General features: G+C 34.9%; 1 protein-coding gene across 2 annotated transcripts in view; it reads right to left on the reverse strand.

Moving 5' to 3' along the window:
* The window catches only part of SLK (STE20 like kinase), a 49,272-nt gene that overhangs the window by 4,358 nt on the left and 21,653 nt on the right, over nucleotides 1–23,261 (reverse strand). The window contains exons 8-18 of one of the 2 annotated variants that reach the window (XM_037497972.2): nucleotides 22,224–22,352; nucleotides 20,545–21,915; nucleotides 18,112–18,242; nucleotides 17,799–17,922; nucleotides 15,918–16,097; nucleotides 13,451–13,543; nucleotides 6,162–6,291; nucleotides 5,470–5,594; nucleotides 4,465–4,653; nucleotides 3,787–3,912; nucleotides 2,806–2,919 (exon numbers count right to left, since the gene is read on the reverse strand). In XM_037497972.2, coding sequence (XP_037353869.1) covers nucleotides 2,806–2,919; nucleotides 3,787–3,912; nucleotides 4,465–4,653; nucleotides 5,470–5,594; nucleotides 6,162–6,291; nucleotides 13,451–13,543; nucleotides 15,918–16,097; nucleotides 17,799–17,922; nucleotides 18,112–18,242; nucleotides 20,545–21,915; nucleotides 22,224–22,352 — 2,712 coding nt within the window. The remainder of the gene's footprint in view (nucleotides 1–2,805; nucleotides 2,920–3,786; nucleotides 3,913–4,464; nucleotides 4,654–5,469; nucleotides 5,595–6,161; nucleotides 6,292–13,450; nucleotides 13,544–15,917; nucleotides 16,098–17,798; nucleotides 17,923–18,111; nucleotides 18,243–20,544; nucleotides 21,916–22,223; nucleotides 22,353–23,261) is intronic. The other variant, XM_037497973.2, reaches the window with a different exon arrangement.

The raw sequence follows: 23,261 nt of genomic DNA on the forward strand, positions 1-23,261 counted from the left end.
TGTGATTATACCTAGTCCTCAAATATGAATTGGGAACCAAGTGGCTAGTGGGAAATAAAGCTAGAAAGACCGGCTACGGATTGTGTAGTACTATGAAAGCTTTAAACTTGGGTCAATTACTGATACTTCTCTTTATTACAGAATTTTTACTTTTTCTGCTATAAAGAAGAATAATACCATCTACTTCAATGGGTTGCTATGTAAGAATTAAATGTCATAATGATGTATTTAATACATACTAGGCATTCAATAGATGGTGCCTATTATATTAACTATTATCTGCCTCTTTGAGTCAAACCGTGGCATTTATATTTTATTCTGGTAGAACTGAAGATTTATCGACACCACTATGACAGTATCAGAGGTGTTCCTGAGATAAATACTCTGGAGATGGCAGGCAAGTAGAAAGAAAGGAAAGGGAACCAGAGACCAGAAGGCCCACTGAACAGTAACATACAATTTTAAGCAATAAGATGACAGTAATTGGAAAGAGGATTATTATGAAAAGAGTCAACATTATTTATCATCTGATTAAACATGGGGTACATTGGAAATGAAAAATAATTCCAGTTTCTAGGCTAGATGTCAACTAAGAGAACTGGAATACTGGATAAAAAATCTGATATGGGGGGAACTGGATAGCGGTGGGATAGATGAGATGGAGATGAAGGAAAAAGCATACTGAATTTAGTTTTATTTCCACTGAGTTCACATTTTGTAGTTCACAATGTACTGATCATTTGCTATGTACCAGAAACTGCTCTAGAAACAGTATTTATCAGTGACCAAAGAGATGGCGCTCTTGCTTTAAAGGAGCTTATGTTCTCATGGGAGAAGACAAACAGTAACAAAATGTGTCTTGTGATGATGAATGTTATGAAGAAAAACAGAAGATGAGGGAATCAAAAAGAGAAATCCATGATGAGAAGATATTGGAACAGAGGCCTGGATAAAATGAGGAAGAAGGGAACATCCAGATGGAAAATGGCCATTTGGAGCATGAGTCAATAATAATAAAAAATAATAATAGCAACCACTTAGTTGAACTCTGTCTATAATCCAGGTGTGAGGACAAGGGTTAAACACACATCATTTAATTATCTTAACAACTATGAATTAGGTAGGTAGTTACCATCTTCATTTTACAAATGAAGACAACTGGGCTTAGTAATGTTATGTAACAAAATTAATCAGTGTCAACATTAATATGAGAACCCAGATTTTTACGACTTTAGAGTTTACACTTTATACAATCCCCACTAGACAAGTTTTGGAATTGTCCTTAACTATGCAACCACTGAAGCCAGGACTAGCTAAAGATCATCCAGATAAAGAAAATAGCAACAGGTGACTGGAAGATAAAGCATGAATAAAGGTAGAGAAAGAACAGAGTTATAACATCAAAATCACCTGAGAAGGCAATTTTATGAAGAAAGATTTTTAATGAGAACAGTCAGATAATGCTACAGGATTAGGTTATTAATAACTCATTTATCATCACTGTCAACAAGCTCAACTAGGGAGCAGACCACAAAGAGTTAAAGAAGAATCTGAAGAAAGGGACTTCTCACTGTTAGCTTTCTGTACCTTGTGTATTCTGAATCACATAACTGTATCTATTAATACTAAATTTTAAATGAAAAAGTCACATTATCAATTGATTTAGTCATTTCACTTCCTCTGGAAATCTTTAGTACATACTTGGTGCTAAGTATATTACCTCCTGGACTGATTGTCTGATTAGATGAATGGAAAAAAGGAATGGTTAAAGTGCACACAGCAGACAGGAAAACCAAGAGAAAATAAAGGCTTAAATCTGAGAGTTATTAAATGAAGAGGATCATAAGTGCTAGCAAAAGCAGAGTTGAAATGGCTGATCAACTGGACCAGGCCAAAAGGGAGTAAAGTACAAATAGGGAAGGTGGTTGGCTAGGGGCGGAGAGAGGCCACTGCTCTTTTATTAGACTGCCAGCTAACAGAGCATACCAGGTCCTTATAATCTGTTTCCAGTTAATCTGTCCAGACTAAATTGCCATCATTTCCTTCCTTTCCCTCCCTAATGCCTACAAAGGCACACACTTCCCCTAGTGCTCCAACGATAGGGAGCTACTGATGATTCTTGGATTCACCATTTCCACTCATTTTCTCCTCTATTTAAATTGCCCATCCCTCAAACTGTCTGGCCAGCAAAACCTCATTCACCCCTCACGCCTCACTGGGATTACAAGGCATCTTCTCTCCAAGCTTCCATGACCTGCACAAGCAAACTCACTCATTCCTCCTTTCACTGTTTATGTGTGCTCCTCTCTCTGGTGCCTTCTCTTACCCTTTCAGAGCAATGACCCTGCTGACCTGGAAATGTTGTTACTAGATTCTGAACCTTTGGGGGAACAGGGACGTTATCTCTTCATCTCAGAATCTCCCACTCTTGAGACTACACTTCATTTTTATTACGTAAAAAGCCAATAGCTGGGGGCCTCCCCTGGTGGTGGAGCGGTTAGGCGCTGGGCTGCGAGGCTGCCTGCAGCCTCTGCAGCACCAGCTCGATCCCCGGCTGCCGGCGAGGGTCCCACAAGGCACGCAGACCTCTCCTGCCGTGCCTGCTGCTCCCCTCAGCAGTGTATTTCGTCAGTCTTCCTGTTCTGTTCCCCGCTCTGGCTCTGGTGAGCCCTCTTACCCTCCCGTGCTTTTGAGTGTACCCAGTGCTTATATAAATAAATAAATAGCCAATAGCTGGGTGGAAGGGTGGGTGGCTGGATGGATGGACGGATGCAAATATATTTTAAATAAAGCTTTTAAAATCACCTTCTTCCTGGGCCGCAGCTTCTCTCTCCAGTCCTTCAGCTCTTGGCTGTGCTCCTCGTCCAGCTCCTTTAGCTTCTGAGTCTCGTGTTCAACCAGCAGGTGGCATTTCTCATTCTGAGAGTAACATTTGGATTAAAGAAGTATCACATTGATTTGGCAATTTTTCACAAATACAATTATCTTCCAAAACAATAAATTACTCATCAAACATCAAATTAGTACTGAGGCTTGAATTCTCCTCTAGAAACAAGACTTCTAGGAAGAGTCAGAACTCCATTCCTCAATCTAGAAGCTAGATCTCTAACCACATGAAAAGAACTTAAAGCATTAGTTTGATCCTATTTTTCCTTTCTAAAAGGGTCTGCTTATAAAACTGACACTTCAGAGGGCAGTTTGCATGCATGTTACCTATTGCTGCAACAATGAGGTATTAGAAACTATTCTAGGAACTAGTAAGGTAAGCAAATATGTACGCACAATTTATACACTACTCTGAAACTCTGAACATTTTAGGCTGGATACTTTAGGTAAAACCCCAAAACAGTACTCTCTAAAGTAACCTTTAATTTTCTTAGAAGAAAAATTCTCATATAGTTTATTATATTTTTCAAACACCTTGAAGAAAATAAACTATTTCAGAATCTGATAACAAAGCTGCCTATCACTTTGAAAACTGCTCATCTTCTTTGAAAAATAAACTAAAAGTACTAAAAATAAACTAAAAATTTTTAAAACAAATGTTGCAAAAGATTCAATTTCTTAGATTTTAATTTAGCTTTATGTTTATATTGAGCATAGTTATATAAAATCTAAACAAATGCCTACTATGCTAACTTCCATCTGGGTCTACATAGGAAAAAAACTCTAAACCCCAGCATTTTATAAGTACAGTACAGTGTACTTTGGTGAGTTACTATCTCCTGAAAACCCGAGACCCATGCTGCCTTCTACCCCAGCTCTGCTTTCATGCTCTATAACCACCTGCAGCTGATGTAGCTCTCGCACGTTGGCTTCACACTGCAACTGAAGGTCCCGCATTTGATTTTCATGTTTTTGATGCTGAGCCATTCTCTCATTTTTCTGTCTCTTTTCTTCTTGAGCAGCAAACTATAAATAAGAAAAACAAAAGACAAATAATGGTTAACAAGCAAATTAATTTCTGCATTTTTCAAAAGTGTAATTAAGGAATTTAACAAAACTGAAAAGTATGGTAAGCTAAAGGGGCAAGTAATAATATGCTGTGGCTCAAAGCTGGAATCTACATCATGGTTTTGGTGAGGAGGGGGATACTTCTAATTAGCCTTGTTTCTCCTAATTGCTTAGTGACCTCAGTTCATTTGTGTGTTGGAACTGTAGAATATAGTGGGGCCATATATTTTGACTTAAAAAGCTCTCTAAGTCTTCTCACTCCCAGGGCTGGTCTAAGGACTGGTCTATCCCAGGATGTGGTATGGGGGTTGAGGGACGGAGGGATTTGCCCTCTGTGGCCCCCACCATGGGAAGACTAAGTTGTATATGCCATGTATCTGGACCTAGTCATAGAACTAAAGAAACTTCAATAAGCCCAAGATGCCTCTAAATGTTTACAACAGTCATGTGGGCATTTCCTAAAATGCTGGGATTTATATATTTTAAACCTAAAATAATTTGTCCGCTTACCTGTTTAATTTTGTCACGGTCCTGGTCTGGTGAGGCTGTTGAGTTAATTCTCAAACTTTTCTTAAACATGGCCATTCGAGTCTTGGCTTCACTTCGCTGAATCTTAGGCAGTCTTGCTCTTTCTTGAGTCTGTCTGTTTTTCAATTCCTCAATAAGTCGTTGATTATAACGCTGCATTTGTTCCGTTTCCTAAGAAAACAACAGCATCCAGGAATACAGCATAATTTAATATTCATACACAGGTATGTTCATACACATGTATGTTCAAATATGTCATTTCATTATTTTCCAAAATTACTCTCCCTTGTTACTGACCAGCAAAATATTAAGCAAAAAATAATTTTAAAGAAAAATAAAACTATTAGGAATAAGAGTCTTATATTGAAACTTGCTTTTATTAAGTATACAGAATCCATATTTTAAAAATAACTAAACCAGGGCCTCCCAGGTGGTACAAGGGGTTAAGTCTCAGTGCTATTAAGTTATCCTCAGCCACTGCAGCATGAGTTCAATCCCAGCCAGGGAGCTAACCGACATGGTGCAGCAGACCTCTCCTGTCTTGCCTGCTGCTCCCCTCAGCAGTGTATTTCAGTCAATCTGCCTGTTCTGTTCCCCGCTCTGTCTCTGGTGAATCCTCTCACCTCCCCCCATCTCTGACCTACACCACAGATCTTATATGCATAAGTAAATAAAATAAATCCTTAAAAATAAATAAAACTAAACCCATAAATGGAGCCAAAAAAGATACATTTGAAAGACCAGATGAAAATTATAATATGTAAGATGCCTTTAAGCATTATAATCGGTTACCTCCCTTGGTATCAGTAGGAAAGAAGTTTATAATCATGATCAAGATACAATTAATAACTCAAAACTTAATGGAAATTTTAGGATAAAAGAAAGGAAATCCAAAATTCATTCTCCAAGAAACATGTTTCAAAGTGAATTGTTCTGCAAACTTTAAAATGAACAAAAAAAAAATGAACAAAATTTCCTTTCATTCACCTTCTCATGGCGCTTAAGCAGCTGATGTCTTTGCATGAAATACTGATCTTTAAGTTGCTGTTTCAGCAACTGGTGTTTTTCTTGTAAGTGTCGTTCTTCAAGTTCCCAAATTGCAGCTTCTCGAGCTAAAAGAAAGCAATTTTCAAAATGTCTCTTTGCTCTTTTTACTATGTATTTTGGTCTTCATTTTTAAATATTTACCAAAAACGTGTTCTATGTACACTAACTTAAACATATATTGCCGTCCTGAGTTATAAATGAAATATTACCAAAGACAGGAAGTCCAACTCCAGCACCAAAATTCTATTTAATTATCTTAATCAGAAAGAAAAAATATCTTAATTATTTGTTAGGGGAAATAAGTACTTAAGATCCCCTTCTAACATGTAGGCATTAAGTACACCAAAAATTATAAGACATAATTAGAATTCCAAAGTACACAGGTATATTTCCGGATTATTTGGACAAAAAGATGTTTCAAAGATTACATGGTTATGGTCAAAAAGGAATTCTGTATATTGCAGAATTTCCTAAATTTACGAAGTATTTTCCTGTTATTTACCTGAATTTTCTTTATCTTTTCCTCTACCACTCTAGTAAAGGAAAGCATTCAAATAAATCCAAGGTCTATCTCAGTAAAGTTTTTGGGCTATCACTTTCTACATGTACACATGCTGCGTAATTTTATATACCTCTCATGAGCTGCTGTTTGTTGTTCAGGCACTCTCTCTCAATATTGGCTAATTCTGCCTTTTGCTGCTGGATGATCTTTTTCAGAGAGCCATCCAATTCTTGTTGTTGCTTCTGAACAAACTCTTGTTCCTATTAGACATAGTTAACCATCAGTTAACAAACAAGTATCTATTGAGCAAAACATCCACTTATCCATATGACTGTATATATTAGTGATTAACAAGTTCTCTAAACCAAGTTTCTAAAAATTCAATTTAAAAAATCACCAATATTATACAATATAAATATATAACACAAATGTATTAGTCATCCAATTCAAGCCAAGAAAAAAAAAAAAACCATAATACAAAATATGCTAAACTCACTACCAAGAATACACTCAAAAAAAAAAAAAAAAAACTATAACCCACTCATATTTAAAAAGTCCTATTACACTGACATCTTTGTGAAAATAAATCTACAGCTTCTAAAATTGTTATGTTCCACTATACCAGACAAGACTATTCTTGTCTTGTATAAGATACAAGAATAATAAAGTCCTTTTAGGAAGACAATAAAGAGCAAATAAGTAAAACATCCAAGAATTTTAAACTATTTTTGTAAAAAATAATAATAATAAAGGAAGAAATAATACGGCTATACTAATAGAGATAGCCTGTGCCTAAAAAGAAGAGCAACAGTTTGAGGGCTTAATGAGAAATAATTCATAGCCAGAGAAACATGAACCAGTAATAGGAAAGTGAGTTACATTTTATAACTCTATAAATAAAATTCCATAAAAACAGAGAATTCTATCAATATGTTTTGAGATTCACACATTCATTCAACAAATACTAAGTACAAATTTTCTGCCCAAATGCCAATTAAGCTTTTTTAAAAAACTCTTCAATTACTGCATAAGGCAAGAAAATTTTAAAATGACTTAAGGTTTTTGTATTAGAGCACACATACACCAAGAAAAAGGAGCAATATCCAAACTGAAGAAATGTAAGTTTTGTCAGTAAATGGATCTCCATCCCTCTCTCAGCAGTTACAGCAGTTTATGATTAGCTCAAAGGATACTCTCATCAATCTCAGTATGGATTTAGAAATTCAGGGTTGAAGCAGCACTTCACCTATAATTCCTCCTCTTACAGCCAAAAGACAAAACCCAAAGATCCATTTGGAAATTATTCTATAGGCCTTGGACAGACTCTGACAGGAACTAGATCACTACCAGCCTGGTCTTTAATGCAAAAAGAATGAGTCTAACAGTGGTCCTCAAGGAGCTTGCCTTACTAATATGTTTCCAGAGGTGAGTATCAGGTCTTACCATTCATGATATCCTGTTAACCGTCAGTTAACAAACAAGTATCTACTGAGCAAAACATCCATTTATCCATATGACTGTATAGATTAGTGATTAACAAGTTCTCTAAACCAAGTTTCTAAAGTTAATTCGATTTAAAAAATCACCAATATTATACAATATATATACAATATATAACATAAACTTGGGACTCATAAATGCTACTGTCTCATCTGCATCATAACTTGTATTTTAACATAGATACTAATAGACAGTAGCAGAAAGATTAATGCATCATCTCTATAAAATATAATTGCTAACTGACTCAAACTGAATATTTACACTGAACTATCTACAATAAGATCTTTTGAGTTTTAAAGAGATGCAAAATCTCCATACCTATCTTTTAAACAATTATAACAAAGAAAGTTGTTCAAGTTTTTCTTCTTCCTACAGTAAATATCATTTGTAATAAAAATTGTTACTCTAACTTCACTGTAAAATTTCTACATGCAAACTGTTTAATAAACAATATAACCTGTAGACATATGAAATGATTCTCCCTGGTTTAACACTTTTACCACTGGCTTGCATAAAGGACTTTTGAAAAATATATGTGTGAACAGAAACAATGGGCTCAAATTAACTAGTGTAAATATAAATATTGACACACAAAGAAATCAAGTGCAAAATTACAAGATGGAATGAAGAAATGCCACTAGCATGAATGTAATTTCTTATGAACACAATTTTTGCTATTACTATATTTTTACCTGTAGTAAACAAGATAAGCATTCAGTTTAAAGAAAATCTCTGTATTTCTTTAAAAGCATTTTCTAAATACTAAGCACCATACTAGTTACAGGTTACTAAACTTAGTAAAAGACAGTATTACCTCAAAGAGCTGCCACTCTGTTGGTCCTAAATTGGTTTTGTCCATCACCCACATAAAGAATAGTGGGCCTCTTCCCTTAACGTTACACTTTCAAAGTCAAAAGTAAAACATGCCACAAAATGAACAACTGAAAGAACCACAGAAGTATGCCCTGAAGAGCTAATACATCAAGGCAAAAGAGGGAAGACTGTCATATCTAAACAGGAGAACTAGCATTGTGCTGCTCCAAAAGGTATGAAGAAGGATGGACACGTAAGAGTCAAGGCAGCGGAAGTAAGAAGTGCTTCCTAACACTCAGTCAGCAAAGACAGCAGATACCCTGGAGACTGATGGACTTTCATGATTCAGCAGAGTCTGGACGATTATGTGGTAAAAGATACTGCACAAATGATATCTTAAAGTTAAAAATTACCTGAAAGGTCCCTTATATAAGAGCATATTTTGTTAGCTTGAAAGGAAATTTTAATATTACCGAGCTTTCTTAACATCTCCTAACTTCTAAAGCCAAATACAATGCATCCATAATAAAATTTTTCATTAGAAATTACTCTTAGGATCCACAAGAAAGCAGTCTACATTCCAAAATGATTCACAAGTAAGATTCACCTTAAAAAAAACAAAACAAAAAAAAAAAACATGAATTTGATCACTAGGAGTAATTTTATTTTTTTTTCTTTTGTTGAAATTTACTAGAAGTAATTTTAAAGTGGACACAAATTTTAAAATGAGTATCCCTGTTTAACTCCTGACAAGGAATTTTATATTAATCAGATAATGATGAACATTGAAAATACAACTTTAGGGCCTCCCTGGTGGCTCAGCGGTTGAGCACTGGGTTGCGAAGCTGCCCGCAGCCTCTGCGGCGCGGTTCAATCCCCGGCTGCTCCCCGGACACCGGAGGAGGGTCCCACATGGCGCGCAGACCTCTCCTGCCGCCCGCTGCTCCCCCCAGCAGCGTATTTCAGTCCTTCTGCCTGCTCTGCTCCCCGCTCTGGCTCTGGTGAATTCTCTCACCGTGCCGCGCTTCTGACTGTACCCAGTGCATGTATAAACAAAACAAACAAACAAACAAATAAATAAATAAATAAAAAATGCCTCTATAAAAAAAATTAAAAAAAAAAAAAGAAAATACAACTTTAGGTTCTAGGAAACTAAGGAAGGGTTATTATATAATGGGCCACTCACACAGAATGTCATCATTTTAACTCAAAAGCTAAAAATGGTAATGATCAGAAAAGTGATAGTAATTCATAATTTCTCCCTCTCATTAAAAAAATTAATGTTTTCAAATTTACTCTTTCATAAAACTGTAGAGTCCAACTGCTCCAAAAATACCCAAAAAAATAAATAAATAAAATAAAGAGTCTAATTTCAGAAGAGGGGAAAATAGAAGTTGAAATCAAGCTGTATTCATTCTATCTACTCCAGTTGTGTATATCAAATATCACAAACAAAAATTAGTGTTAAATGAACTAGCTGCTTTCCTATGTAAACTGTGAGAAAGAATACAGCTTGGAATTCCAGACTTAATTCACAACTACAGCATAGAGAACAGGAAAGTCACTATTCATTATGGATACTTTGTTTTTTTTTTTTGTTTTTTTTTTAATTTATTTGTTTGTTTGTTTTTATACATGCACTGGGTACAGTCAGAAGCGCGGGAGGGTGAGAGAATTCACCAGAGCCAGAGCGGGGAGCAGAGCAGGCAGAAGGACCGAAGTACACTGCTGAGGGGAGCAGCGGGCGGCAGGAGAGGTCTGCGCGCCATGTGGGACCCTCCTCCGGTGGCCGGGGAGCAGCCGGGGATCGAACCGGCGCTGCAGAGGCCGCGGGCAGCTTCGCAACCCAGCGCTCTACCGCTGCGCCACCGGGGAGGCCCCATTATGGATACTTTGAATAGCAAAATCCAGAGTTAAATGAAACTAAAATCATTTTTAATATGACTTTTCTGACCATATCCATATTAAAACATCTACATAAACACATATGCAATCAAAATGTCACTTCACACAAAAATAAAAATTTAATCACAGCATTCAATTTCTCACATGTGCAAAGCTCAAAAAACACTGGGAAACTATTTCTTGAAAAAGATGAAAATCTCAAATTAAAATCTTTGGTAGAGTAGCTAGAAAAAAAGAACACTGTACTAGGAGTGTTCGACTTCCAGCTCTACCATTAATCTCTTCTGTGACTGAGGGCAGATAACTTAGTCTTCCCTGCCTGAATTTCTTCACTATATAGCAGATACACTGTATCCCAGTATCAGGGTGATGGCAGTAAGAATCAAAAACTCTTTGAAGAGTCAAAACTCTTTGAAGAATACAATACCATCAAGTTCATCTCAGGTTATTACTGTTATTGTCATTACTGACATTATCGTCTATCAGTCTTTTAGATTTTAACACACGAAACTAACAATGAAAAGGCACATGTGAGTCAAAGAAAAAACACGTAAAACAGGAGAAGGCATACTCCCATAAGCACGCGGGACTTACGTCCTGCATTTGGGCGTTGAAGACTGCACAAGATGACAACTGAAAAGACTGAATCATGACCTGGGCAACGCCCTGTGGATCAGAATACAAGGTACCTCCCAGGTGAGAATATAGCTCAATGACCTTTTGTAAATGGAAAGAATTATACAAATGCTGAGTTCCTTGAGGCCTTAGTAAGTCATTTAACAGAAGGGCCTCTTTCTCACCTGTAAAATGAAGGATTTGAGTGTTTTCCAAACTCCAATTCAGTACTATTGTTTTATAAACCCATCTAACCTTCTTTTTTTTTTTTTAAACTCATGCAAAAAAGTCTCAGTTTATAAAACAGACATGAAGTTGTATTGCTTTAAAATAGAAGCACGGGTGCAGAGCTTCACAGGCCCTCTCACTTTTTGAAGGATTCTCAAGCTGTATCTTCCAAAATCAAAAGCTTCTGGAAGCACCATTTTCTGAAAACCACTGGACTAGATGATCTGAAATCAAGTTTTAGCATCTTCAAAAACAGGTAAAAAGAAATACTTTTGAAATCTGTTACATTACTAAATTCCTTATTGAAGTTACAGAAAGAAATTTACCTCAGCTTTCAGCTTTTAGCTGGAAAATACAGGATAGCCCCCAAAATTACATGAAAAATTACCAACAAAGTTTTTATTAAAGCACAGGATTAAAAAAAAAAAAATATGCTAGGGATTGAATCAAAAAAAAAAAAAAAAAAAAGCACAGGATCACCAAATTCACTGAACACTAAATTCTCAATTTCAATTCTAGAGGCTGATATATTACCATTTAGAATTCAAAAGTCTATATTCCTTCCTTTACAAGGTGAACTCATTGTTATTATTTGGTTTGAAATTCAATCTACCCAAAAACACATGTGTGGCCAATAAGGACTTCCTCTTCATTTATTAACAAGAGATGGCCAACAACTACTGGGCCAAGCTGCTAACAGTTTATATTAGGCACAGAAAGGGTGGCTTAAACATGACAAGAAGTATGGTATGGGGTTTCATTGTGTGAAATGTGAAGCCAAAACTGCATGGATGAGAATTCTGGCTCTAGCACTAACTAAACCTGTGACCTTGGGAGAGTCAACTGTCCCATGCTCCCTCGCCTCTAGAATGGGGGTAATAAAAGTAACTATTTATGTTGTGAGATTATATGACTTCATACAGATAAAACACTTATAATAGTATTTGACACACAGCAAATGCTGTTTTTGTTATGATCACCTTAACTAGTAATCCCCACATCAGGTCAAGAAAAATTTTTCACTGGCACTAGCAAAACAAAACACACACACACACAACTAAATTTACTCAAATAGGATATTTTTAGTAAATTCTGAGGCATTTTTTTCTTACATAATTCTAATATTCTTATATCTTCTTATGTTTCTTACATTTAAAATATTCTCTCTTTTGAAATGATAGCCACAAAAAAAATTCTAATTTTTGTTTTTAAATAAACTTACTTGGCAAAGTAAAAAAAAAAAATTATTGGCAATCCATTTCTCATCACCCTCAAGTATACATTTTAGTTGTTTCTATGTTTATTTTCATTGCTCTATAAAGATCAAAACTCTGAGAAGCACTTTTAAAATTACATAAAACCAAAATGGCAGGGGGGGGAGATGAGAGGGCGAGGGGAAGAAGGACTAGAGTCAAAATAAGGGGGGTGGGTGCAATTGTATGGGGAATATAACCGTAATGAAAATGCATACATTGTGCAAAGATGAAAAATGATGTAAGAATTATATAAAATAAAATATTTTTAAAAAAACAAAATAGAAAGATAATTCAAAGCAATAATTACTATATAATCCTTCCTTGCACTGACATGTAATATAATCAAGCTCACTTCTCTTTGCTCGCAGGATAAGTGCAAGCTTAGTTATAAGGAAGGTTGATTCCTGCCGTAAACAACTTTGTAAAGTCACATGAGATAATTCTAATAAAAACTCTTGAAAATACTAATTTATCTAGTTTTATAAAGAATTCACACCCCTCTTAATTGGTTCAGCCTTATAACCTAGAATCGTTTACTTAGCTAAAAATAATCTATTTTTTAATTGCTAAATTCTGAATCAAAAAGAAAAACATGTTTAACAATAGCTTAATATATAAAATCTGATTTAGGTTGCTTATTTTGCTAAGTTTAACAGTAATAAATGTTTGATCTACCACTTAACATTTTTCTTTTAACTTTGAACTTATAGAGATAATGGTGTTTTAAAAAGCATTGGTTTTGCATGTACACAGCTTATATATTCGCCCTCCGTATTTTTCTGTTCTGAAGTTTTCAATCAAATATTGACACTACTACTTAAAAATATAAGCTTATCAGGATTAAAGTAGGAATCATTAACATACTTGTTTATTTCATCTGGAGTCAGCTTTCCAAACATTCCACTTAATTTCATATTAGTAACTTAAATGTCACCATTAGCGTGAATTTAGTATTACATAAAGAATATCCTGGGAACCTTTGTATGAGAAGTCAATGTCACATAATAAGTACAGTTAGAATTTACCCTTTCAACCATTGTTTACTGAGCTGTGGAAATAATGCTGCTTTCTGTTTTTAGTAGCAGTAAGCTGCTGCTGTTACCTGAGCATGCTGGCTTTGTGCAAGCTCCTCTTTCCTGCGTTTCATGAGCTCTTTTCTCAGCTCTTTGGGTGCTTTCTCCACTTCATTTATAACCTACAGTGTATAAGCATGCAGGAGGTGGGGAAATAATACTTTCTCCACAGCAAGCATTGTTGTGAGCAGACAAGCTACAAGCCAGATATTAAAGTTGTTAAAAAGTTCCTTTCTACATGCATTAGCATAGGTGTTAGTTTGGTGAAAAAGAATGAAAGGACAGAACATGCTTAATCTCAGCGCAGAAAGGGACATTCCACCATGTAAAGGTTAATTAGTTGCTTAATTATCCCTATATATTATTCTCTCTTAAAGATCCAAAGATAATCAGTGAAGAATACTTGTAGTACTGATGCTGAATTAAAGATGAATGATACAAATGACCTTCTTGAAAGATCATAAAATTATATGCACATCTATTGACACTGTTTGAAGAACTGAACATAAAGCTAACACCGGTTATAATAGTACAAAACTTCATAATTGGCTTGATAAAATCAAAGAAATAATTCTAAATGAAATACATGCAGTTGAATGAGAGAAAAAAAATGAAAAATGAGATCAAGCCTTAGAATAAACTAAGGAGAAACAAGTGGACACTAAATTTTGCTTATACCACTTTATATACGGTGTTATAAGAATGAATACATCTTATGATTTTGTGTTAGAGTAGAATACCATTCTCCTTTGCTAACAATTTAAGTCAAACTTAATTATCTAACTATAAAAATCAATTAATACAAGCACTCATAATATAACAGTTCTAGTAAGCTATGAATTTATTACACCAGATAAAGTGCAATTTAGAGTTCCTTCCAATCATTTCAAAATCCTAGATATGAATTTCATTTAACAACAGATCTATAATCGAACTATGGAAAACAACCATGTGTTCAATAAATAGAAGCACCAAAAGCAACCAGATTCCAAATCACCACATGCTATTGATGGCCCGTGAGAGACTGATTTTGATTTAACATAGTGCATTTAAAATTTCTCATTAGCAATTGCTCATGAAACCAAATCACCATTAAAAGGAAGAGACACCTCAAATGCAAGAAGTTTAGCAACAAGGAGAAAAATATAATGTAGTTATTTAAAATATACATATCACAATTTCAAACATGTTCATGTCTTCATGTCTAAAACTCCTACCCCAAAACAGTAAAATAACTAGAAAATTTTATATATTTAGGATTAAATGATATATTTACCTGTAAATGTTTTGATTTAATCTGATATTAAAAAATATCTTCTTAAGCCTCTTAAAAATAATTTTTAAGAAAATTAACATGTAGTCTCAGTAAAGTCATGCAACAAAGTGTAATTTTTATAAATGGGGGCTACATCAAACTATATACCATCTCATTCACTTTTACCTAAAGAAATCATAGAATATACTGTTTATTAATGTTTGATTCTATCCCTGTTAAGAAGGTTGACAAGTTCAGCAATAAGATGCTCAATTTTCTTAACATTTAAATGCTAAGTCAATGAATCTAGGTATTTGTTATATGCAAAAAAGGAGAAAATGCATTCTACTAGTTTGGATGAAATCTTTTTTTCCAGTCTTAGTAGAACTGATCATAATTATTGTACCTGGATAACATGGCACATGACAAAGTAAATTCTCCTCCTACACTAAAGGCATAGAATAAATCATAAAAGCATCTCTGAAACTACTTGTATGTTAAGCTGTCTTAGCTTTATTTTGAGAAGAAAAAGACACACTAATATGTAAATCTTTCTGAACCAATATCAGTCTTTCATAGTAAGCGATACCACAGATTCTCTAACAGTATGGAACTGTTTCAGGGAAAATAAAACTATTCATTCTAAAAAAAATGACTTTTCAGACATTTTCCGCCTGTCCTTCTTCAAAATATCTCACAATGTCATGAACATAATTATAGATATTATTTTTAATTTCAGGTTACTAAGTTTAATGCAGGCACAATGTTCCGAGAGGCAATCAAATTAATAAAGAAAAAACTATTTTAATTATGAATTAAAAACTACAAATAAATAATGAAATCAACTGTTGCTACCTGTACACACAATATAGTTAAGTATTCTTGATGAAAATATTTCTATATAAAGGCCTTAAATGCTGCATTAGTAAAGGAGATGTGTTAAACTGGAAGGAAAATGAATTAGACTCAATTTAAAGACTTGGTTAAAGGTTAAGCTAAACATTTAATGGTTGTTTATGAATTTGAACTGGCCATTAAAACCCCTTATAGTTAGCTTTCTTGGCAGCAAAATGAGATAACACCTGGCCAAACTACTACCCAGCATGGTTTTGGGGAAGACCAAATAAAAGAATGAAGGAATGTTAAGTTTAACTATGAAGTATTATTCCTAATTTCTTAGACAATATTAAGTGTACATTAAAAGAGTAGCTTTAAGAATTAAAAGCAATAGGTACACTTACCTCCTTCTTTCGATTCTTTAACATATTCTGAAATTTGGACAATTCTTTCTCCTGTTCTCCTTTAATTCGTTTTGCTTCATCTCGCAAGCGATTTGTGTGTTCTTGTTCTAGACGTTCAATAGTCTGTTTCTGCTGCTTTTCTAGATTCTCAATTTCTTGGTCATATTGTCGTTTTTTGCTCTGTAAAACAACTCAAGATCATATAACTTTTCTATCACTCATGAACTCATTATAATAAGGACTTTTACTAAGAGCACACAATTAACATTTGAATTTAATGATGTGATAAAAACTTGCAATACTGAACAAGTCAAAAGCACTAAAATGTTAGGAAATTTTTCAAAAATATGAGTTTGTTGTTTACTAACTTAAAAAATATTTTTATATAACTAACAGAATGTTCAAAAAAATTAGACATTCCAGAACAATATCTAGTTGCTATGTAACATTAAAAAACTTTTAATATTTGTCAATAAAAATTTTAATAAAGCAAAAGGCTTACTTGAAGTCTATTATTAATGTACCATTACTTGTCATTTTCATATTTATTCCTCTTCATTAAGAGTCTTCAGATGGGGACCTCCCTGGTGGCACAGGCGGTTGAACATAGCGCTGTGAAGCTGTCAGCAGCCTCTCTAGTGCCAGTTCGATCCCCGCCAGCCTAGAAGCAACCCACATGGCGAGCAGACCTCTCCTGTCTCACCCACTGCTCCCCTCAGCAGTATATTTCGTCAGTCTGCCTGTTCTGTTCCCCGCTCTGTCTCTGGTGAATCCTCTCACCCGCCACATCTCTGGCCTGTACCCCAGTTCTTGTATGATAAATAAATAAATCTTAAAAAATAAAAAAAGAGTCTTAAGATGAACATCCTATTTCACTGAAAGAAATTTCTGGAAATTCGTATCCACTCTTTCAACAAAAGATTCCTGCATATATAATACCTGAATAATGTTGTCATTTTGGATATAGGTAGAATTAAATATTTGTAAAGGGTATTTTTAAAATTTTTGGAAAGGAAAACATTTTGGAAAATGTTTAGGGAGAAAAAGAAGTACAGTTTTTATAAGGTTCAGGGAAACTGAATTTAAGTACCATAAAAATACTCAATGAAAACAAAGTTCATTATTTTCTTACAAATTCTGCTATGATACAACAAATCAACAATGCCATGCCTACAAAACAATCCTTACCATTTACAAGAACAGCAAAAGAACTATATCCAAACATGAATACTGTAACATTTCAAATCTTTTTTCTAATCTACATTAAGCTAAATGCTCAACATAAGTTATTGAAATTTTGTATCCCATTATTAATTCCTTTTCCAACTCTAAACAAAAGATAAAAAATTAAAAGACTCAGTGACAATTACTCTTGAATAGTCAGTACTATGAATTTCTCTAGCAGCTATGAAAAGGAACACAGAAGCTTAACTGTAAGAGCCAGAGAAGTAAATGTATTTTTAAAAAAACCCAAGAGGTTCTAATATTCAGGGAACAAGAAGAAAACTATTCTACACTAGCTTAAAATCTTTGATTCAAAATCAGAAAGGTCAAACTTAACACCGAAAAACTGTCCAGCAGTAGGCAACATCTAAGAACTTTGTAAGCCATTTACTGACTCCATGAAAAGGCAATTTTTATTTAAAGAAAAATGAAGACAACAATTACACTGTAAATCAGTGATCACAAGACAGATGGAAGATGCTTTCAAACAAAGAAACAAAAAGGCCAAAAAAAACTATCTAGACACCAAAGAGATAAAGGCCAGAAATATATCATTATGTCAGAAATCTAGTAATCAAGAAAAAAGCTTACTAGTGGGTTATAGTGTACAGGACTAAATTTCATTATTAACAATGGTACAAAAATCTAAGACTTTACCAGCATTTCTTGCTCAAAGCGCCGGAAAATTTGTTCTCGCTGTTGCTGAAGTTTGCTATTGAGCTGTTGTTGGGCTCTTTGCTCTTCTTTTTGAAGAAATCTTAATTCCCGAAGTTCCTGACGTCTGATAGCATTTAATGGTAAGGACAGAGGAAACTATCATTAAACTTTAAACTATTAGAAAACTTTAAAAATAATATTTAAAATGAATCACCCCAAAGTAGCCATGATTTTACTTGTTTCTTAATTTTCAAACTTTTCAGAGACAAGGAAGTCACAGAACCAGTTTTAATTATGTTATATCTCTACTTACCTAAGAAACCTCAATTCTTCAGTTTTGGAATCACTGTCTGTAACTATCTTTGATGTTGTTACACTCACTTCAACACCATCCACAACAAATTTGCGTGTTTTCTTCAATGTTTTCTTTTGTCTTCTTGTTTCCTGAGTGAGATTTTATTTTAGTTAGTCTTTGTATGGGGAATACTACAGATAGAAAGCATACATTTTCTTCTTAAAAAAAAAAATTTGAGCAGCCATGAAGATTATTAAAACTACACATACAACATATGAACATAAAATAGTAAGAATTCCCTGTGAAACCACTTATGAGATCTTAAACCTCATTAGAGTTTCACATGACTTTACAGATGAAACAAAATTTTTTTCAGTAAAGTTATGCATATTGATGATGTACATGTATAATTTTTATGATAACATCATAATTAGGTAGAAGCGGTAATGAGCAATTCATATATATGACTAACTAGCATAACTTTTACGTGTTAATCACTTCTCTTCACCTTGTAGGTTTTCAGATACCTCTGCTTTTGAGTTTTAGAACCAATAACAAAACCTAAAAAATTAATTCCTAGGGTTCATCTCTTAAAGAATCTAAATCAACAGGACTGAAGGTATCTGGGAATCTGTATTTGAAAAAGTTCTCAAGCAATTTTTGAACACTGCCAAGACTGGATATCAAAATCCATTTCATCAGCAACAATAATCTCTCCAGGCTTCCTCCATCTCAGGGGTATGGATATGGATGTGTGATTTTAAAATTACTAGAAAGTCAACACCTCTACTGCATCCCCAAAGTACCATATCTGCCTGCAAGTTACTGCCTGTAGTTCTTTATCAAGATTAAACTCTTTACTCCTCAGTTGGCAATCCAAATGATATTTAAATTCAAACAGAAATAACAGAAGCATAACATAACTACAAATACATTTTGGTAAACATATAAGTATTGATAACAGAAAATTACTGGGTTTTAATATGGGGGAACAGATTAAAAAGCAGAGGTAGCAAAAGTGGAATATGAAAATGCTAAACTCAAAATGCATTCAAATTTTTTTTATTTTATTTATTTATTTATTTTTTCTTTTTATAGAGGCATGTTTTATTTATTTATTTGTTCGTTTGTTTTGTTTATACATGCACTGGGTACAGTCAGAAGCGCGGGAGGGTGAGAGAATTCACCAGAGCCAGAGCGGGGAGCAGAGCAGGCAGAAGGACCGAAGTACACTGCTGAGGGGAGCAGCGGGCGGCAGGAGAGGTCTGCGCGCCATGTGGGACCCTCTTCTGGTGGCCGGGGAGCAGCCGGGAATCGAACCGGCGCTGCAGAGGCTGCGGGCAGCTTCGCAACCCAGCGCTCAACCGCTGCGCCACCGGGGAGGCCCAAAATGCATTCAAATTTTAAAATTTGTCTTTGACACTTTCCAATCACCTTTCCACACCCTCTTACTATTGCATTCTCCAGGATCCCAAGATATGCATACGCTTCTCCATAAGTCCTAGACTATATAGCACCTTATCCAGGCTTCTTTAAATTTTAAAGTGAGCATGCTCCAAAAACAGATCTTCCTCCCATAACTTCTAATTTTTCCATTTCTTTAGCTTCTAAAAGTATCCAAAGTATTATCTCCGTAATTCTCATAGAAGGATTTGATTTCTTATAAATTCCATTAAGCCAGTGAATAAACTTTGGATTCATGGAATTTCAATGAAACAAAAACTGAAAATTGATGACAATCTAGGCAATACATTTGGGACAGATTAATCAGCCATGCCCTAAAGTCCTTTCCCAAAGGCCAGTTACCCTAAGTTGTTTCTGCTTTTCACTAGCTTCTTTTCTACTGTCAACCCAGAGTCTCTTATCACTCAACTGTATCAGAATTCATGGAATCTTTTGTTACAAATGCGAAATACTTGGGTCCACCCTAGACTTCTACATAGCTCCTTCTAGTAACTATTAAGCACACTAAGATTTAAAAATTAAGCTCTAAGAGTTCCAAGTTTTGGTTTAGGTTTTGTTTCTTTTCCCAAAATGATTCTCATAGCAGTTATGACTGATGGCTACGACCGAAGTGGTTAAGACTGGCAGTCACCAAGAACTAGTTATACCCTAAATGTTCTAAAAGGATATCACTCATTCAATTTCTCAATTCTTTCACATTATAATTAATTCCTGATAAAATAGTATCTAAATATGTGCAAGAAGTGAATTCATATCATACTAAGCAACTATATTATACTGTTTATATTAAGCTGGTGAAAACCAAAAAATTTAAAGATCACATCCAGAATCTCTCCTGGTGGGTCTTTCTGATTGTTTTCACAGGCCTTAAGAATTTTATAGAGCTAATACTATACTGATTTGTGCTGTTTTACTTACAAAACATCAGATTCACTTAAACTCCAAAATGACAAAGAAAAACCCAAACAAGGGTCAAAGTATACTTACTTGTAAAGATATGGATCCACTGTCTTTAGTTTTGCTTAGGAAACTAGAGATGGATAAATTCAAGTCAATGCTGCTATTATCAGCAGTGGACCCGGTGCCTGAATCAGTATCATTTTCCTTTTGATTCTCAGATTCTGGCAAGATGGCTTCAGTTTTTGATAAAGCACTTGTTTCCCTTTTATTTTCTGCATCTTCGGGGTTGATATTAATAATGGGTATTGGAACAAGCTGAGGTTCACCGGGTTGTGAAGCAGCAGTAACTTGGGGTTCTATTTTAATTGGCACTTCACATGGAATTTCTTTTTGCTCTGTATCTATCTGAGTAGTAGCTTTATGAGCATCCAGAGTTTCACTTCCTACAGCCTTCTGGTCAGCATGAATCACAGCACTTCTGACCTCTATTTCTTCAGTGCTACTTGACTCAGTAATTGCCGCAACTTCATTTGTTCCTGGTTCCTCACTGCTCTCCACAATGTTCTCTGAACTGTTGATTAATTGTTCCTCACTTCTACCTTCTACAGATTTTTGATCTATCTCCTTAATTTCAACAATTTCTTTAGTAGGAACTTCCTCAGTACCCCAGACCTTGGGACCCTCCATGGACTTACTGACTAATTCCTCACTTACTTCAACCACTCCTTCCCCATCACTACTCTGAGCATCTTCAGCATTATTTTCAGCTGCCTCCTGAGCAACATTTACTGCCTCACTTGTTCCTATTGCATCACTTGCATCCCTGATCACATCTTTTTGAATTTTGTCATCTCCCAATTTCTCTTGGGTATCTTCCTTTGTAAGCTCCACTTCATTACCAATTGCCTGAATATCTGCTTCTTTTTCTCCAGTCTCATGAGAAAATAAATCCACTGTTTGGACAGTAGTATCTTTAATTTCTTCAGATGTTATAACCTTATTTTCAAACATCCTTTGCTTTTCCTGATCCCTTTCTTCCTCAGGTTTCAGAGTCTGTTCAATATTTGTTTCTAAAGTTATCACTATATTATTCTCTTTTTCTTCATTAACTGAATTAATGTGCACAGTTGCTTGGTCTTCTGTAACAGGTAGACTTTCAAGCTTGGGTCTCTTCTCCTCTCTCCCATTTTCCTTAATAATTGTTCCTTCTTGATGGAGTGCAGACATAGTTTCTAAATGATTATTGTTAACATGTTCATGAGTACCCTCCATAGCTTTTTCTGATTCATCGACGATGGGTTTTTCATTAAGAACTTTGCTATTAAATTTATCTTCAGAAGTATTATGTTCTGATTTTTCAGAGACAGATTCCAAAATACAAGTGTTCTGTGAAAGTTTATCTTCTTCAGAGCTAGCAATACTAAGGTCAGAGGAGGCACGTTTACTTGTAGGTATTGGCTGAAAAAAGATTTTACACATTTTTAGTGTTAAAACATAGTTTCAAGATGGTAACTAATGCAATGTTTTATAAATATAATGATGTAGTAACTTGATCATTAACTGAAGTTATCAAAATAACTTAAAGAACAGATAAATCTCCACATAATATGACAAAAATGTGTAACAAAGAGTAAACTTGCTATTAAACACTCTAAAGTTAGATTTTGTATGGTAACCCTTTAATTAATCCTCAATATAGGTGTAATTGTACCTCAAAATCCAATTCTGAAAAATACCCAAATGAAATATTCATTCTAAATACTCACCAGAGAATTTTCTGTTTCCTCATCATCCTCTTCCTCTTTACCATCTTCAACTTCTTCTGTTACTTCAGCCTTTGCCTCTGCAATCAATTCTCGGATTGGTTTGTTGGAATCAACAGTAACAAAGGGATGCTGGTGATCATTAAAAAGAACATACTCAGTAATAGTTAAAATGCTTGCTTGCAAAGTAAGTTCAAACACATAAAAATGCACATTATTATGTGATTAAAACAAATCCATGGGTAGGGAAAATACAATTTCAGATAATGTTAAATCTGGAAAAAGGGAGAAAAAAGACTGAGTAGGAGTAGGGATGACCTGAAACTGCATTGTGTACCTTTTAAAAAAGAATATGAAGGAAATATATCAAAAATGGGGCCTCCCCGGTGGCGCAGTGGTTGAGCGCTGGGTTGCGAAGCTGCCCGCAGCCTCTGCAGCACCAGTTCGATCCCCGGCTGCTCCCCGGCCACCGAAGGAGGGTCCCACATGGCGCGCAGACCTCTCCTGCCACCCGCTGCTCCCCTCAGCAGTGTACTTCGGTCCTTCTGCCTGCTCTGCATCCCCGCTCTGGCTCTGGAGAATTCTCTCACCCTCCCGCGCTTCTGACTGTACCCAGTGCTTGTATAAATAAATAAATAAATCTTAAAAAAAATATATCAAAAATGATAACACATTACTTCTGGGTAGTATGTATAGGTGCTTGTCTATGTTTGAAAATTTCAAAATCTAAAATTAAATTAACATTTAATGCAAATTTTAAGTTAGTACAGTACTAGTTCTTACTAACAAGTAACAATACATCTAAATCCTGTATAAAGCCTCAATAAAAGAATTACAAAAAGCTTTAAAATTTTGTTAAAAGAATCTACAAACACTTGCTTTTATGATATAGTTTCTAACATTCTTAAGAGTATGAAGACCTGTAGATCTCTGCATACACAGCATTTAAGTGTCTGTCATAGACCAAAGTCTTCAAATGTGGGGTTAGTGAGACAATAAAAGAAAATGTATACCAGGGATACGCTTGTTACAAAGAACGTG

This window comes from Talpa occidentalis, unplaced genomic scaffold (assembly GCF_014898055.3).
Source record: "Talpa occidentalis isolate TD23 unplaced genomic scaffold, MPIMG_talOcc4v2.1 talOcc4.8, whole genome shotgun sequence".
Lineage (NCBI taxonomy): Eukaryota > Metazoa > Chordata > Mammalia > Eulipotyphla > Talpidae > Talpa > Talpa occidentalis.